At 42.7% G+C, this 20,118-nt stretch overlaps 1 protein-coding gene across 1 annotated transcript in view; it reads left to right on the plus strand.

The window, feature by feature from the left end:
- The window catches only part of LOC147750805 (sodium-coupled monocarboxylate transporter 1-like), a 277,140-nt gene that overhangs the window by 185,148 nt on the left and 71,874 nt on the right, over positions 1-20,118 (plus strand). The window contains exon 9 of the mRNA XM_086918021.1: positions 13,608-13,720. Within this exon, the coding sequence (XP_086774147.1) occupies positions 13,608-13,720 (113 nt within the window). The remainder of the gene's footprint in view (positions 1-13,607; positions 13,721-20,118) is intronic.

Here is a 20,118-nt window from a genome sequence, read left to right on the forward strand (position 1 = left end):
AGTGCCCCTGCGGCACAACGGATATGTGCGCCTACTTCTAGCTACCCTGGGGCACTTTGGTGCTACAGAAGAGGCCGCAGATACTTGCACGACCCCTTCTGTACATATGTAGCACTGCTGTGATCTCAAGGGTATGGCTCTTTACTGCAAGGGATGTGTCCTCTTTGCTTCCATGCCATATTATGAATGAGGGCGCAGAGGCAAAGAGGATATCAGGATTCATGCTGACTGTGCGCCACAAACAGGTGGCAACACATGAAGGCAACCCTTGCAAAGAGGTACTAGAATCATTTGGGTCCCCCATTCACCCCAGTCACTCACTGTGCCTGCCTGCAAGAGGATGCCTGCCACTCTTTCAAATGCAGACTTGTTGTTACCTGTACAGTGAAAGGCAGACAGCTAGCTTCAAACAGCCAGTCCACCTTTTACTAATGCGCTGCCCCAAGGTTAGTTTCTGGTGATAGGGCACACTGACCTGGTCTGTGCCTGGCACATGTAGTTAAAGGCGCTCTGTGATGCAGACTATTACTAAACAACTTTCTTTCACAATCAAAAGAGGGAGGAGGAATATAGTGTCCATTTAATTCCCCTTGTCAGATATCAAAAAATCAAAAGAACAGGACACTTGTAACTACGTTACACAAGGTTTGTATCAGACTCCCCTCATAAACGCTATGTTATTATTCGTTGCGGTTTATGTTGTTTATCCGCCCCACATAGTCGTTGTGGCTTTTATCATCGGGTTGTCTGAATGTGCTGTATGCCAGCCCCAAACCTGAGGCAACCTCTGGTGCTGCGTAGTAGTGTCCAGAGATATGCACAAATACCCCTGTTGATGAAGGTTTTAGATAAAACACACATCTACATCCTAAAAAACTCTTTAATTGACACAGGATGTGATTCGTGATTAAAAGGAAAAATGGGTATGCACTGCGAACAGGTTACTGGTTCTATGCATATCACTTTATCGTCAACATGTTTCTGCTCCTTTGTGCCCAGCCGGGTCTATGGAGCATTCGTCAGGACAAGACAAAACAAAAACAAAAAAATACAGTTTAAAAGTACTCACACAACTTGTGCAGTATTCACTGAGTAATCTTAATTTCCCTCAGTTTTGATAAGGTAAATTGACCTGGAACATAGAAACCATTATTCATACTACTACTCCACAATGTTCAACAATGGGGGGAAAGTACTAGCATATTACTGCTATTTGTAAACTGGAACTAACTATTATGTTAGGTTACAGTTATTTATCTTGTGCACTATCTGAGGCAAGAGAGATGGCGAATCTTACAAGGAGAATAAAACCAGGGAGATCATGGTGTCCTTAATTGTGTTATGATATTTCTAGTCAACGCATTGTTTCATAGTCCATTATGATGTACCTACGAAGGAATAGTGTACTAAACCTTATTCTATTGAAAACAACCATAGGTGACCCGTATTGCTATTCAGAGCTTCATTTGTAATTTGATACGTTATGGAGCATGCACATAGATTTAAGACAATCATCTTATGTCCCTCGAGTCAGTAACGTGATGCAATCTACAAAAATACTGTCTACTCGGTTTCTATACAGCACATGCTTGTGCAGATTTAAACACACCCTTCTTACATAATACATCGTTTTTATCTGTCATACGAGCATAGACTTCTTGGACTTGACAATTTTTATTAAAAATGGACAGGTGGAAACAAGAACATTTCACAAACCCACGTCTAAGAACAGTCTATTATCCTATAAGAGTTTCCATCCTAAACCACTTAGAGATAACTTGCCCTACAGCCAGTTTTTGAGGCTCAAACGAAATTGTAGCCTGGAATGCGACTATAAAAAACAAGCGCAAGAACTATCTATCAAACTTGAAGAAAGAGACTACAAGAAGTCGGTAATATCCAAATGTCGCAAGAGGGCGAGGAATCAACCAAGGCAGTGCCTTCTGGACACAATCATAAAGGAACCGACCACAGACCTAGTGACCTGCGTCACAACGTTCAGTCCTGCCACTTATCAAGTAAAAAAGTTGATAAACAAGAACTGGCGCATGTTGTCAAAGGCAATCTAGATTGGCCAAAACCAAGGTTCGCAAACCGACGAACAAGGAACTTAAAAGACATGCTTGTACACACCCGCCCGAGAAAACTTCTGCTACCAGGACCCCCAAGAGACATTGGTATGTGCCCAGTATCAGGACACTACCCATGTGGAACTTGTCATGTGTGCAAATTAACAACTGCGACAAAGAACATCCAACTTACAGAAACTCTAAACTGGACTCAAAGGGCACATACAAACTGCAATTCTACAAATGTGATTTACATGATAACGTGCCCTTGTCAGAAACGATACATTGGCATGACCTGTAGAAGAGTTAAAATAAGAGTGGGAGAACACAAGAGCAACATAAGGCTAAAAAAGACTACCACGAAATTATGCACACATTTTGTGGATGAGGGTCATAATGCTGATGAACTTAAATGGACAGTACTAGAGATGCTAAAAGATAAAACCACCAACGCTGAAAAAATCTTATTTGAGAAGGAACAAAGGTGGGTCGACAGGCTCAAAACAAATCAAGTGGGGCTTAATAACATCCAGTGGCACCAATTTTCATAATTATGAATACAGTCCTTGCATAGTGCTGAGACCACCAGCAAATGGCCGCCACCAAAATAAAATGACCAACACGATAATGTTAGCATTGAGTACCAGACAGTCTGATATCTATTGAATTTCAAGACAATGATTGGGTTCCCCCAGTTATGAATTACCACATCATTTACAGTTGAGAGAATTTTTTTAAATTTTTTACAATTTGAAATGTGTTACATTTACACTGATGAACCTCTTATCTGTGATGATAATAAGACATCTTCAATGAGTCTGTACCAAAAACGGTCCGTTTTCAATTATAATACAACCGACCCAAGATAGTCGGCTGTTTGCTAAGATAGTCCTCTTTCTATCTTTGTTGCCTATCTACCAACAGTAAAAGTCGCCCGGAAATGACGACTCCGCGTCCAGGGGCAGAGCCAGCACTGAACGAGGAAGTCGCTTCCGATGCGGGTAAGATTGAAGACCGTTACTGGTAAGCATGGCGTTTTGCGCCTAGAACGATAATATTCAGCCTCTCACTTCCCATCATATACAGCCTGGGACCGAGGGTCCAATTTCCCCTGACGAAGAAAGAAGCCTACGAATGACAGGTAAAAACGATGTATTATGTAAGAAGGGTGTGTTTAAATCTGCACAAGCATGTGCTGTATAGAAACCGAGGAGACAGTATTTTTGTAGATTGCATCACGTTACTGACTCGAGGGACATAAGATGATTGTCTTAAATCTATGTGCATGCTCCATAACGTATCAAATTACAAATGAAGCTCTGAATAGCAATACGGGTCACCTATGGTTGTTTTCAATAGAATAAGGTTTAGTACACTATTCCTTCGTAGGTACATCATAATGGACTATGAAACAATGCGTTGACTAGAAATATCATAACACAATTAAGGACACCATGATCTCCCTGGTTTTATTCTCCTTGTAAGATTCGCCATCTCTCTTGCCTCAGATAGTGCACAAGATAAATAACTGTAACCTAACATAATAGTTAGTTTAAGTTTACAAATAGCAGTAATATGCTAGTACTTTCCCCTCATTCTTGAACATTGTGGAGTAGTAGTATGAATAATGTTTTCTATGTTCCAGGTCAATGTACCTTATCAAAACTGAGGGAAATTAAGATTGCTCAGTGAATACTGCACAAGTTTTGTGAGTACTTTTAAACTGTATTTTTTTGTTTTTGTTTTGTCTTGTCCTGACGAATGCTCCATAGACCCGGCTGGGCACAAAGGAGCAGAAACATGTTGACGATAAAGTGATATGCATAGAACCAGTAACCTGTTCGCAGTGCATACCCATTTTTCCTTTTAATCACAAATCACATCCTGTGTCAATTAAAGAGTTTTTTAGGATGTAGATGTGTGTTTTATCTAAATTCTTCATCAACGGGGGTATTTGTGCATATCTCTGGACACTACTACGCAGCACCAGAGGTTGCCTCAGGTTTGGGGCTGGCATACAGCACATTCAGACAATCCGATGATAAATGCCACAACGACTATGTGGGGCGGATAAACAACATAAACCGCAACGAATAATAACATAGCGTGTATGAGGGGAGTCTGATACAAACCTTGTGTAACGTAGTTACAAGTGTCCTGTTCTTTAGATTTTTTGATATTACTAAACAACAACAGTGGTTTCCTAGGCTGGTGGTCATAGCTGCTAAGGTTTCAGATTGCTTATGTGTGACATTTTCATAATTTCAGTGTAATTTTGAGTGACATTCAACGACTATGAGTGACACTTTCTCGCAAGCAAAATCAAGCAATGAAGAAGAGCAAAACATAGAAATAACAGAAATTACACCAAGATGAGCAATGAGCAACTCTAAGATCTTAAAACTGCTGTAAAGTGCCAGAAATGGAAGGGTACTAACCCAAACAAAAACAGTAACTCACACATAATCCTCATAAAATATAATTTTGTGAACATGTGTTGTTCAAATTCTTTCTTTCCTTCTTTCCATCTCCCCTTTTCACTTCTTTCTTGCTTTTTCCCTCCCTCCCATTGCCTAATATCCCATTTCCCTCTCAGGTACTCTTTTACTTCCTCTTTCCTCACTGAAAAGGTAACAGTGGGAAAACGGGTTAGCCATGTGGCATTATTTGGGCTAAAAGTGTGCATGATGTTACTTCCACTACACCAGGTGTTTGTTGGACTGACATCAGGCGCGCAACACCCATTGGGCTCACCGGGCTTCAGCCCCCCCGAGGCCTTCTACAGCTCGGGCTAAGATGACATGCACTGAAAGAAGGCTGCGTATCGCAAGAATGCTAAGCATCCGAGAATGTGATTTTTATGACCCCTTCTGAGAGGTCTAGACCAGCCAGAGCGAGTCAGCCTCTGAACAGTTTCAGCGACCCTTCCTGCCCCCACCTCCTGTTATCTTGTAGACTGGTGCCATGACACCAAGTTGATATCCTTACCTGAAGTCAGGGATTTCACCTAAGCACTTGATGTGTTGTGAGCATGGGGTGGGAGTGGGAAGATTGCACAGCAGGGGAAAAGGATGGCCAGTGCAGGTGACTCTTTTCCTTTGTAAAGGATATCCTGCTGGCGTCAAAGCCCAGGGTGTGCTGTCTGTGCACTTGTATGGAATACACATCCACGGCACTGCTCACCAGATAAATGGTGAACAGTGCTATGGATCTGTCTCTTTTTACATCCAAGTGCACGGACGAAGAAGCAGAGGAGTCCCAGGCAAGGAGAAACCAGGAGACATTTGACCCACATCTATCTACACTGTGAGACCTTCGGGAGGGGCTGGATGCCATAAACCCCGCACTCTGCCCCACTCCCGCAGTGATTCCCAATACCTTCTCCTTTTGTACTTCCCCTCCCGCCAAGAAAGCCACTACACTTCTTGTCTTTGTGGTGGTCATTTGTTGGCCGCAGTTTATTAGAGTTACAAAGAAACAGGTCTATCTTGAATTTGCATGTTATGTCATCATACATTTCCTTGCTATTGTCTCTTAGCCCTTCCGGGGCGGTTCTTTTTGTAGGTTGGATTTTCTTGCGCTTCCTTTGCGTGGAAAAGGGATATCCGTTGTCCAAGAGTTAGGCTGCCTCGCTACCTTTTCCGACTTTGTTGTGCCCTGCCATCCGGCAGGAGCTGGGCTGCGAGCGCCGTCTCTTCTTGCTACCCCTTCCCTTCATAGCCATGTCACCCGACCGTGAGGCATCCCAGAGTCTCTGTCCTTAGGCCATCTCACCCAGCTGTGCGGCATCTGAAGGTGAGTGGACCTATTCTGGCACACCGCCCTCCGGTGTGCCTCCGTACCAACCGTTCTCAGCATAGCCCTTCACCACGCGTCTTCCCTGTCTTAGCCCTGCGACGTTGCTGTTCCTTAGGTGTGGGTGGGTGGGACAAGATTCTCCGTGCGCCGTGCTGCTCCCCCCGCTCCTGTAGATAGGAGCATACATGGGGGAGCGGCGCTTATATGCCCCCGGCTGTTCTCGTGCTTCGAGACTCTCCACCCATTGGGAGGCTTGAACATCGCCCGACCCCCCCATTGGCCGCAATGCGAGGGGGGGGGGGGTGCCGGACACCTTTCGGGGCTTCCCTGCTTGCCGAGTCAACCCCGTTTTTGCTCCAAATTGGCGTCTCCTGTGCCGTCCCCTGCCCCCGCTTAGCTGCACTGGGGGCTCGCCGCCGGGTTATGGCGAAGGCTCCTGAGACCCCTACGGTGGCCCGCCTCTGCGAGGACGACCGTGCTGCTGATCAGCCCGACTGAAGAGAATAGTGTCAGAAGAGCAGGTAGCAGTTTTTAAGCAAGCTCCAGTAACTTTAATGCATTCTACAGCATCAGCATTACATACTGGCTCCATATCTTATATAAATTCAATTACAATACAATATCTAGGTTACTCTAAGTGAACGGTGTTCTAGACATGCATACATGGAAACGTCAAAGAGGACAGTCCCCTCCGAATATGCAAATGTAGTGTAAGCTTGTAGTGTTTAGCTTTTGGGGTGCCAGGGGGTAAATTTAGGGTTCAGGGTGGGTATGGGTTTTAGGGTGCCAGGGAGTCATTTTAGGATTCAGGATGGGTATGGATTTTTGGGGTGCCAGTGGGGGGGAAATTTTAGGGTTCAGGGCGGGTATGAGTTTTGGGGTTCCAGGGGGGTAATTTTAGGGTTCTGAGCGGTTATGGTTTTTGGGAGGCCAGTGGGGTAATTTTAGTGTACAGGGAGGGTATCAGTTTTGGGGTGCCAGGGGTAATTGTAGGGTTCAGTGTGGGCATGGGTTTTGGGGTGCCAGTGGGATAATTTTAGGGTTCAGGGTTGATATGGGTTTTGAGGTGCGAGGGGTAATTTTAAGGTTCAGGGTGGGTATGGGTTTTGGGGTGCTAGGGGGTCATTTTAGGGTTCAGGGCAAGTATGGGTTTTGGGGTGCCAGGGGGGTAATTTTAGCGATCAGGGTGGGTATGGGTTTTGGGGTGCAGGGGTAATTTTAGGGCTCAAGGTTGGTATGGGTTTTGAGATGCCAGGGGATAATTTTCGGGTTCAGGGCTGGAATGGGTTTTGGGCTGCCAGGGGGGTAATGTTATTCTCCGCCCCTATTGATTACCAGCCACGCCCCTTCATTTGCCATTTAAGCCCCCCCTGAAATTAAGATCAAGTTGCGCCCCTGACTGATATTTTATAAGACTTCCTCTTTATGCTAATAGCCCCAGGAGGCCTTATTGATCCAGAACCCCTGTGCAGCCGTCCCTGGCAGGCGAAGGGGCTCTGGAAGCTGCCATGGACCCTGGGTGACTTTACCTTTCCACCTACCCATCTCCCTAGGCACGGGACAGACGTGCAGCTGTCCAAGTGCAGCTATTGATGTATACCTGCTCTATTTATTTGCAGACACTGTAATCAGGACGGTGCAGCTAAACCTGCTCGAGCAATGAATGTGCTGAAAACCTCTGGCACCTCCAGGCCGAAGCTCTGAGCCGTGAAGGATTTTTCTGGCTACATTCAATAATTGTATTGCCCCTTTTCTGCACTCTTGGCCACGGCGCCCTGCACCACTTAAAGTGCAAGTCAGCAGCCCTCACTGCCTGCACCCTCTGACCACTGGGGTGTGGAAGCTGCGGCCCGCCATAGCATACACTCTATGTTTTGAAAGGTATGGGAGATGTCGGCTGTGCATTTAAGCTTTGTATAGCGCAGTAAATAAAACACAATGCACAACGATCCAAAGGGCCCCCAAACTGTCGCAGCTTTAGTGTAATATCGGAGAAATAACCATCCGGTGCACGAGACCCAAGAAGGCCTGCAGGTAGCCAAAACGAAATGAATCAGCCCACACCCACCTGCACAGCTACCGACCCCTCGGAACTATACGGCAAAGGGAAGCTGTAGACAATCAATGTAATGTGCAGGAAGGGTAACAAGAGCTGTGTCTCCACCATAGAGCGTAGCGATGTCCTGTAGCATCTAGCCTGGACAGTGATGTAACTGATGGTGCTGTGATTGGTTATCAACTAAAGATGAATCATATTTCATCAAGCTATCTACAGGTGGCACAGCCTTAATTGAGGAGCAGTAGATAACAATAAGGCTGTCAGCAAACTCAGAAATGCTCGTGGAGATTGAGCAGCGTCTGAGTACATGCACTTGAAGACTCCTACCAGCAGAACACAAAATTAAGAGGAGGCTGTTGTCCGAGGTTTCAGATAAGAAACAGGACCTATCAATAGATGTTTCCCGCAGGCGTCTGCCACATGTCCCCAGTGCTCCTCTGCATCAGACGTTTTCTCACACATGCTCTGGTCTTGCCATATCCTAAGGCCTTATTGGACCCGCATAATATTTTTGCTAGACACCATTACAGCTAAATCCATTCCACATAATGCAGTGGCGTCACTAGGGTTGGTGTCACCCGGTGCGAAACTCATGGTGTCACCCCCTCAGAATCACTGTTGATCTGGTGATTCCTCGGGCTAAGGAACATGGGTTCCTGCCTGTGCAAGGGGGGCCTTGGCAATATCCCCTGCGCATCGGACTCTCTGAAGAGTACTTACTGTTGGACATTCGCTTCAGGACAACACATGGAAACATTATATATATATATATATATATATATATATATATATATATATATATATATATATGAAGCTGGAGGAGGCATATATTAGAAGGAAGGTTGTAGGTTTGACTCCCGACCTGCCAACACATGGAACATTCATTTAGGGTGTTAGACATTGGTAGTTTTGCAAGTTGATAAGTAACAATTTGATAGGGGCCACAACCTGAGACAATGAGTGTCAAGACTTAAGTTTATATATTTTTAAGCGTATAAATAAATACTACTAAGTGTGACAAGTGTTTTTCTTTATAAGTTAGCGGTGAAGAAATTAGTACATAAATATACAGGTATAGAGAATGAGAGATATAACGAGTACGCCTGGGAGTGCGAAAATAACATAACAGCGACGGTAGGTCATGTTTAGAAAAACAAATAATTGTAAAGGATAATCGTAAGTCAAAACATGCACATAATGAGGAATCTCAAGAACTTAATAGTAAGAATAAGGCCGTCCGGTTTGAAATCTGCATATTAATTAGTATAAACACAATTCTGGGCTACCCATGATATAGTAAATAGCCACCAGAGGAACGGACTGAAGATTTAATAAATGAGGGCGATCTTATCAACGGCGCTAGCACTAGGAGCTAAATGAATTATATAACAAAGAAAAAGTCATGGGTTCGAATCCCGACCTCACAACATACGAAAATATAATTTATATTTTTTAAAGTTATAACACAACTTGATAAAATAAGGAGCCGGAATTCTATCAAGACTGTAATTTTACACGCATTTAAAATGCATTCACGAGAAGTATCTACACATTGTTTTTCTATAATTGATGCTTCACCGGTAAAAAATGAGCGCGAAAATACACCCCAGGTGTAGTGCATTTGATGAGCAGAGAGTATAAATAAAGAGCAGCAGAATCTGGCACAATCCACACCCGCTCAAGAGACGTGATTGGTCAGGGGCTGACAGTCACAGGCGGTTTCAAGGTGCGGAAATGTATGGGATTTGAGGTCCAGGGTGAATGTTATATTAAGCCTTACTTGCACCCTCCCATTAGCACCGGCACCTATCCCCCAACATTCATGGACTCAAAGGGACCGATGACAAAAAATCTTAGCTCTGGCTGCTGGCATATGCATGTCCCTTTTATCACCACCTCAAAAACATCTGCAAAACCCTGTGCTTAATATTGTGTTCAAACTTGTTTCTCATCAGGCACAGATGCAATATGACGCACACAAGCCTCCTTTTTCCCATAAGCGCATACCTGTCAACTGCCCATATTTTGAGGGGTTCAACCCATTCAATTATATTTACCCTCCTAAAAAGAGGCATCCTGACAAAGACTTCCATGTGGTCATCACCCCTTTGCAAGCCCGCACCACCTTCAAAACCTTTCCCTCCCTTCACTTCAATGGTACAAACCTCGTAAACATCTGATCCCGTTCTCATCAAAGGGGCCACAGGTTGTCAGATATGCAGCTGAGCAGCGGAAAAAAACGGAGAACGCTGGACAAGTGGGAATCACGCTGTGGGACCGGGTTGCTAGTATGGATCACATTTCTAGAAGGTGCGTAGTAGTTACCATCGGTCCAGCAGGTGCAGTCGTATCGGGGCCCGTTGAACCCTGGCCCTGATCATTTACGTCTATACTACCCCAGCAGCAGTGAAAGACTGCGTGTTCCTTGCTTGCACCTGGCTGGGCCCCTGTCATAATTGCTACGCTATTAGTTCTATCAGACCCCAACCTACAGGTCAAACCCTTCCCGCTTGGAGTTAAAAAAGGCCGTTAAACGCTGCACTCCTGTCACTGTGTACTTCGCTGTTCTGTGCTCTCGGTAACGATATTAGCGAGGGGGAACCCTAAAGCGCCGTATGCACCGTCTGCTGCCGGCTCTGTGCCTCGACTGTGCTAGTTTTATAAAGGGAGTGGAATTGAAAGAAACGAAACTCAACTGTGAAATATGAGGCGTTTATGGCGGCACTTGAACGTGAAGAGCAGCAGTGGGGTAACTCTGTTTTAACTGTGTTTTAAGTGGTGAGGAGGACAAGTGTCCTTACCTTTTCTGGACTTTAGACTCCACTGTGGTTGTGGCTGGGCCCCTAAGCGTTCTGCAAATCGCCCAGCAGCACTCCCCTGCCAAGACTGTTTCCACTGAGTCTCAGTGCGTGGTGGTGGCGTGCGTCAGAGGAGCTCAGCGCGGGGGCTGGTCCCAGGGCCGTCATTGGTAGCGCTGTAAGATTGACGGCCCTGGGACCCACAAACTGGGTACGCAGCCGCCGCGCATCGCATCACCACTACCACTAGGGTAGTAGGTGGTGCGTGCGTGGCGTGCACTGTAGTATTTTGTAAGCAGGTGCTCTTGCAGAGCAAAGGCGAGGTTGCAGAGCTGTGTGACAAAGCGTAACCAGACAGATTGGTGTCACCCCATGTTTGGTGTCACCCGGTGCGGTCCGCACCCCCCGCACCCCCCTAGTGACGCCACTGACATAATGGGAGATCAGGTGCACCTGGAGTCTACAAGTGATCTCAAAAAGACTGTGTGGCATTGAGATTTGCTGTTCTTATTATTCTCATCGCAAAACCCACTATTACTTCATACTGCAAGACTAAGTCCCTTACCTCCCTGGGTTTGTGGAATTAAGCCCCTATTGAAATGGGCTAGGCCAAGAGCAGAGCATTGCACAGGCAGGAGGCAAGGGTCCTCCACAAACTAAGTGAACTGTTAGAACTTATAGAGCACACTATTCCCTGCGGTGTCAATGCACTAGCGGAAAGCATCCAATCCCAAAACAGAAAACAGAGAAGCTCCAGTGACTAAGGGAGATGGAGAGATAGAAGCCAAGGGGCATATTATCAAGAACAGCAATAAATAATATCGCTGCTTTAGCGGCAGGAAACTGCAGCTAAAGCGGCGATACTGGGCTTGATAATATGCTCTTGTGAATTCTCTTAGCAGTCCAGGTTCTGGTGTTAACCTGGGCTGCTATGGGAAATCACAAGGGCATATTATCAAGCCCATTATCGCCGCTTTAGCTGCAATTTCCTGCCGCTAAATTGGCAATAATTTTATCACTGTTCTTGATGATATGCCACCATGTTTTCAGCATTTTTTCGAACATAACAAGAGAAGCAGCTTCTGAGATGTGAGCTGGCAGAGTATTCTACAGTTTTGCAGCAAATATCTCCATGTGACCTCACAGAATGTGGACACCAACACTTGCTTATGAGAGGAGGATCTGAGAAGCCTACACGACGAGTACCAATGAAAAAGGGAGTTGAGTTGGCTGGTACCTTTCTGATGCAAAGATAAATAGACCATGCAGAGAGCCTTAAAAATAATCCTTTTTTTTAACTGGAAGCCAGTTGAAAGAGCGAATCCTTTCTCTGATCGATTTTAAGGTTAAGTTGAGCAGCCATTTCTGGGCAACTGGAAGTTTGTTAACACAGGAAGCATAATGAGGTACAGAAAGTTGCAATAATTCAATCGCAAAGTGATAAGTGTGATAATAACTGATTGGCGAAGCCCCATCGCCGGAACTTGGGACATGCATCTGGAATCCCTGAAGACAACTCTAACTGTGAGCTCCTCCTACCCCCAAGGGTTCCACACTATCCATCTCTACAGGTAGTAATATACTTACACTCTGATATAAAATTTGGTCTCTAGTTGGCAGATGTATGCACCCTGTCCAAGTAGGGACCCCACGCCTAGTCAGAGTAAGTCAGATATGCAACCTAAATTAACCTGTGCTCCCCCTGTGGTACCTTGGCACAGACCAGTCAGGCTTAACTTATGGGGAAATGTGTAAAGTATTTTGCGCACACTTTAATTACAGTAACATGGTGAAAACACAACAAAAAGACTCCACACTAGTTTAGAAAAGTCCAAATGATGTATCTGGGTTAAACAAGACCAAAATTAAAACAAAATCCAAAAATTAGAATTTGAGATATGAATTTTTAAAAGAATAAACTGCAATATAGTGCTCAAAAGTCAATAGCACTTAGGGGTTAATTGTGGTCGCACTGGATAGGGGTAAATCCAAAGTTTCAGGCCAACAGATATGAAGGGCAGGCCAGGTACATGACCCATGCAGGCCTCTCTTAAAAAGACCCTTGAATGGAGCAAGTGTCAGCGTTGAAGACTCGATGCGCCCATCCGATTCACGCAGTCAGACGGACCACAACCTGCCCTTAAAAATAGAACAGAATTTTGTTCATTCTTTTCTTTTAAACACATCCCATTTTCCTTTAAGGAAAACGAGCTGCATTTGAAAAAAAAAGTTGCTTTATTTAAAAAGCATACACATAGACTTAGCGGTCTGCTATCCCCAGCAGGACACCATCCCTGTGATATGTGAGATTCCTAAGGAGTCCAAATTACGACCTACCTCATTAACATTGATCAGGAAGGTCTTTAGCGACCCCATTAGGAATCACAAACAGAGTCTGAGACAATGTTGTACATTCCATTTTGCGAGTTGCAAATTGCGAGTCGCAAAAGTCGCAATTTGTGACTCGCAAAATGGAATGTTCATACATCTGGCCTTGTATCCAATAATTCTACCTAAGCTAGTTCTACAAGTAAACAGACCTAAAGTGATGATATATTGTTTTGACTTTTCATACACATATGCTTGACCTTACTCTAACTGCTCTGGTTACATTTACCTGTTTTGTAATGTAAAAAACATGTAAACGTGCAAATAAAATATTTGTTTGACACAATATCACAAGAAACAGGACTTTATTAACGTTTTTCTTACTTAGCTTACCCCTCCTTGCATTCAAAACAAGGTAAAAAAGGTATCTTCTGATTTTGTTGTGCTAAATTTAAGCAAGTATGCTCTGTATGTTCTCTTCAAAAATAATTTTTAACCGGTTGGTAGAACCTTTGCTATTAAATAAATCCACTAATTTGATCATTTTATCTCTAGCACAGTGTCCTCTACGATCAATGCATTGGCGGCTGTCACAATTGAGGATCTCATTAAGCCTTGCTTCCCTACACTCACAGACCGGAAGTTGGCATGGGCGGCCAAAGGGGCAAGTAAGTCACATATCGGAATAATACTACATTCACTCAGAGGACCACATGTCCCAGGTCAACAGGGTGTGATTAGCTCAATAATAATTAGAAACTGAGTTTAGTTGAAATGGGGAAATGTATAATTATTACATGCAAACAGACTGAACAGGCTGTGTGAGTCAATCAGCATGCTCCTACTAATTAGGACTTCCACCAGTCAAGTAGAACATGTCTCTCACAGCATTTGCTGTTGCTGCCTAAGTCATTTTAAAGTGTGATGTCACTGTACACAGCCAGTCAGTCGCCCCTGCTTAGGTAGCATTAGACAAAAGCACATATATTATGTTAGCTTTTTCAAACTAGGATTCTGAAAGAGTGATCTGAGCATCGGCTCATCTCCAGCAAGAATGGCCAAACAGCATTTACTAACAGTCTAAAGGATTGTTTTATTGAGAGAATAGAGCTTCTCCAAGATTCATTAGCTGAGCAGCATGCAATTATCTGATCTCACGATAAGATCTTAGGGACTGTACATTAGGGCTGTAACTGAGTGCTCAACCCAAAGTTGAATAATTACTGCACCGTTCCTGTATTATGAATGCAAATCTGGATCTTCATGTTGTTTGATTTTTAAAAAATAAAAAAGGAGATGTTTGTTTTACTACACTAACACCAAAATTACGTAAAGACATATTATATAGAAATTTGTTAAATTACCCATTTCAGCCTGATTTTCGTCTGGTTCAGCAGTGCCCCTTTCAAACGATGGCACCACAACCTTGAATTGTTCCTTGTTATGTGATGCAAAATTACCTCCTTTAGCTCCAAGACAGGCACATGTTATTTATGTTAAAGTTTTAATCATGCAAATCAGTGGTAGCAAAGTGTATAAAGTGTAAATTGGTAATAGCCATTGCAAGTACAAAAATACTTGCATGTCAAATGTTTCCTGCGCTGTAGACCACATTTTTAAAAACTTGCTGGGTCCTCTGTTACTGTGAGCTGGTCACCCACCCCCTCAGCCTTTGCAAAAGCTGAAGGTCCCAGACTATACGATGAACCACCCACCTAACTAAAAGGTCAGCACCAGCCAGACTGTGGCGGCAAGCCAGAGAGTTCCCACCCGAGAGGCAGCGGTTGACTCTCTAGCCCACTTGCCCTCTTCTAAGACCCCCCTGGCTCCAGGAGCACAGTTTGTACCCCACATTAGAGCAGCCTATGACCAGCTTTCTCCATGTGAGGAGTGCTTCCACTGTGAAAATACAATCATGGCGAAGGCACCAAGTAAAGCAGAGACTGTGGTAATTTGTAAATGCCTCCCCTGCAACTGAGTTATTGCTTATTTTAGATACGCCTTTGTTGTAATATCAGCCAGGGTCATGTGAGGAGAGAATCTGCAGAGTCAGCCCCGCACAGTAGGTCTATATTTTTTTCCTATAGATGCAAAATTCTCTTGGTTTTGCTGTTTATTCCCATAAGTCTTTATGATGTGATGGTCATAATTACAAAGGCCTTGGGACGCCAATTTTACATTAAAATCATACTCCTTTGTGTGTGAATGTTTTTTGTAATTGTGCCAAAAATGTCTGGAATTTCTCAACTTTTCTGCAAGGATAGCCACTTAAGTTTTTTTTAAATATAAATGTCATTTCTGATTTGAGGTGTGTTTTACTGACTCCATGAAAGGTCCATTTAACAATAACGTTGTTACTCAAAATCAACCAATATGCAGTTAATGTAGGTGGACATTTGTTGGTCTGTTGATGTCTTTTAATTCACAATACACTTTCATTCATACCGGAAATTTCTTTGCCATTATTTTTCTTTAGCAACACTTGTTTTCAGATGTTTCTTTTATATTTCTTTTTGGAAAATAGATGTGTTTGTTTTCTGTTGATTGCAATCTATTTGCAGTATTCTTTGCGCTATCAATTTCTTATCAATGTCACATGATGTGCGAGTGAATTATCATCTTCCACACTGAAAGATATACATTTGCAGTTCTTTGTACGTATTTTCTCAACAAGATGGCTTACGGCTAGTCATTTAAGTTGTATTTTTAGCTGTTTGCAGGTTGCTACTGTCTGTGTCTTGGTGCTTGCTACTCTTGCATTATTCCACTGACTTCTTCTTGTTTGACCACTTCTGGGAGTTTCTCTCCAACCTTATTTTTCCTTTGGCACTTCCAGAGCAGATTTCTTCAAGAGATATTCCTGCCTTCTTCTAAAAGTCATATCCTCCTGGAAAATCCACTGGATTTGTGATCTTAGACCTATATACTGAAAGGTTTTCCAACTTTCTTTGGGATTCAGACAATCTATGTCCTCATGTTTCATTTTCCTGTGGTTCTTCTTCTCATATCATCATTGTACAGAACCTTCTTTCTTTAAGATTCTTCATTATCTAATTACATTGATGTGACTTAACCCATATTTTCGAATCACATTTTATTCTAGTTTAATAACTATTACATTATAATGGGATTGTAATGGATTTTGTATATTTCTATAGCATGTAACCAGTATATTTGCACCTTGTGTACTTATAAAAACAATTTCATCTGTCACGCATTGTGTATGGTCACAAGTTATATTTTGCCCATGTTCCTTTTATTGGAATGGCTCTGTTATTTGATTCTGAGTTTGTACCAATCATATTTCCCGGTGTTTTTAGGAGACAAAAACCTGCATCGCTCTATAGGGTAGTACTTCCCACAGAAACAAATATTTTACAATATTCATAAAATGCGCATTTTGCCTCAATTCCATTCAAATCAGCAATATCTTTAATTCAGTGTTTTTCCTAGTCCCTACTTGTTATTTTTTCAGACTTATCCTATATTTGTTTTATCACCCTACGTGATAAGAGTCTTTCAAATGTGCACATTTAAAAAAAAATCCTAATTGAATAAAAATGTCCCCTTAGCAGTCCAGTTTTTGGTTTCTTTCTCCTGTCTCAAGAAGCTGTGTCAGGGCGCTTCTGATTGGTCTAGTTTTCCTGCATAGGTCTATTGATTTTTGTACTTTTTCCTCGAGTTATCATGTGAACAATGTCCCCTCACTCCTAGAATTTGCTGCTAGGACTAAGTTTGTAGAATACTTAAATTGAACTTTTAGGATAGTCCAATGGCAAATACTTTACTTAACACACCTTTCTTTCCTTTGAAAAAACAGACCATTTCCCATATCTTGTTCTCCTGCTCCTGTTTTTTCTTTCTCTTGTGAGATGTTATGAGACAATCAAATATAAAGAACTTGGAGTACTGAGGGTGAAATTGGCATCAGTGCACTCCTTATATGGTAGATGCAACATCCACCAAACTATAAATAAGGCTGTTACTGTTGAGATCTGTGCACAAGGTAACATTAGTATCATTGAAAGGGGTAATTGCAACATTTTATATGTCTGCAATACTATGAGGTGAGGTGCTGATGTTACAACATGAACATGTGCAATACAAAAACATTCATATGTGTTTGTACTAGGTTGGATTAATCAACCGCACCCTCGACCTCTCTCATACTCCACTTCCTCCTATGTCGAAAGTGTTCCTCTTATTGTTTATACAATGGTCTGCAACATATATTTATCAAGATGTAAACTTAACTGAATCAGGCACAGTGACATGTGGGTTATGTCAGTCAAATGATGTATGTACTTAAAAGTAATCCAATATAATTATGAAACACAATTGTATTCCAAGGCAGGATTACATTTATGTGGAAATAAATCATCTCAGAATTCCTGACCTCTCTCGATCTGCTCCATTGAAAAGCCATTACAATTATAAAACATTTGAGGTGTACATTGCGCTCTACTACAAGACTAAAAACATGATTTCTGCAAACTAATCTCTTGACACAGCGAATGTTGCTGTTGCCCTTAAAACTAGCATTTGCAATGTAATAGGTCTTGCATTCACAAGCGTTTGAGCTATTGGCATTGTAAACACCAATGCCTTTTATTTATGTGTTTTGCAAACCTGCAAACGGTGCGTAAACACGCATTTGTTACTTATAGTCCTTGCTTTCGAGAAGCAAGGCTGGCAGTAAAAGAGGCGCAGTTATGACTAGAAGTACAGAGTGCGTGTTTACACACCAATTGCAGGTTTTTAAAACACATAAATAAACGCCATTGTTATTTATAATGCCAATAGCTCAAATTTCTACAAATTCAAGACCTATTGCATTGCAAATGTTTATTGAGCTGTGAGACGGAGACAGCAGCAGCCATAGGAAGGCAGGAACAGTGACGCCAGGCCGTGCATTTTAAAAGCAGGAGTGAGGAGGAGGCAGCTGCAGCCAAAACAGATCTTGATCTTTGAATGCCCAGCAAATGGGGCAAGATAGGTGTAAGATTTACCACTCTGTTTACAATAGATCTCTGTAAACCACAAGCATTGCTCTTGACTGCTCCAGCTTAAAGAAAGAAGTAGTGCTCACGAGCTCAGAGTAACAACACATGTAACAGGGGAAGTCCTTGAAAATGGGTCGAGCTTTAAAAGCCCATATCCTGAATACAGTATGTATGTATGTATGTATGTATAGGCATTTATATAGCGCACTACTTACCCGGAGGGTCCCAAGGCGCTTTGACCGCTGCAAAACCCTTCCTGGCTTCCCTGAGAGATGGTCCCTTAATGGGTATCTCCAGGGTGAGACCAGGCATCCCCGGCGGTCTGGTGGGGCCGTTAGTGAAGATGAGGCAAGCTAATGCCCAGATTTGCCGAGTGTGAACGCTGATCAGAGTGGGCACCGAGGCGAGAGAATTATCGAGTCCGCTGACCCTGGTCCAGAAACCTGCCGCGCCGGGAATCGAACCCTGGTCCCGGGCCGTCCTCTGCTCTCGGGTCTGCCGCCTCTAACCAGTGAGCCACACTACTTCACTATGTCTTGCAGAACCAGCACAAGCACTGCCTAGGCAAGCCTTAAAAACATGAATATGCCTCTGTGGGACTGGTGGTCATGGCGAGTTTGCTTTATATAAAAAAACCTTGCCCTTGTTCTCAATAGGTATCAACAACGCTGACTCCAGTAGGCTGTGCCAACACCCCAAGTTCAGCAAAGTTTTAACCCTGGAGGGCCACTCTTTCTTGTGACTTGATCCCACCCCCAGATCCTCTTTACCCGACTGGTGTAGCACCCAAGTCTTTTTGAAACAATGCGGCTTTGGCACCAGGCATTCACCATATCACCAGGTCTCTGTGCAATGCTTTCTGTTGTGGCATCTTCCAGCAATGCTGTATATTTATTTATGCTTGTGAAAGGGTACAAGGGAAAGAGAACATGCTCTACACAATTGAATCTATATCCCGGACACAGCTTCAGGAAATACTTAAAAGAAGCCCAAGAGTCAAAAATTTCACACTGACCTTAGAAAGTATAGGTACCTGTCGACAAAAACAAATTCTGCACAAAGGCCACAGTGCATATTTATTTGCTTTTTAAACGTATAAATATGATTCAAGTTTACAAATAGAAATAGTTGAGAGTGTAAATTCAATGTTATTATTCATAAAATGTGAAAATAAGTGCAGTGTAAATTTGAGTGAGTTAATAGGATATGGTTATGGACATACCAGAACTGGGTCACCTGAAAAGGTCGGTGAAGGCCTACAGACTTGCAAGTTTATTCCTAGTCACAAGATGTTTGCATATTCATTTTCCCTTTAAAGGAAGGAGTACTGTTGGAATCATCTTTCTTCCATGCTCATTGTTGGTTGGCATAGCGCTTGGTGCAATTTCTGTTGTGGTGACAGTTAAACTGTCAGTAAAGTTTCCCCTTTGGGCGAACTTATAGGTTAACCACAGTTTTACATTAAGCATACATAGAGTTAATTCTCTTTCACAGACTAGGAGCAGCTAATGATAAACATGAAACAGTCATACAAAAAATAAATGTACATTTTATTTTGGTAAATTAAAAACAATATTAAAAGCAGTACATTGTAACACACCATAAATTAATTACAGAGAAAATGGGACAACACACAAGGAAAATGCTTCCAATTAAAAAAGGGGGACAGAGAAATCACTAGTTCAAATTGATTGTTGAATACTACTCCAGATTGTATATTTAATTTTACAATTAAAGGAGTTTCTTTTCTCAATAGCTTAGTGTATCTCCACCCAACATTGCATCAACGCGTTTCGGTTATGGCGTATAATTGTTCAAAGCCAAAAACCTTCCTCAGGATTAAAATAATAGTATCCCACTTTTACACAGTATCTGAAATAAAAATACACAATATAAGATATACATCGCATGACTGTATAAAAAGAATAGACAGTCTTCATGTTACACAATTCTGCTCCTACAACACACCACATTCACATTCACAACACTCATCTGTGGTTTTTAATAGACTAAGATATCCAAGAAAATAACAACAATCTAATGTGCAAGGACTTGTCACATAC

The sequence above is a fragment of the Lissotriton vulgaris genome, chromosome 1_1 (genome assembly GCF_964263255.1).
Source record: "Lissotriton vulgaris chromosome 1_1, aLisVul1.2, whole genome shotgun sequence".
NCBI classification, from domain to species: domain Eukaryota; kingdom Metazoa; phylum Chordata; class Amphibia; order Caudata; family Salamandridae; genus Lissotriton; species Lissotriton vulgaris.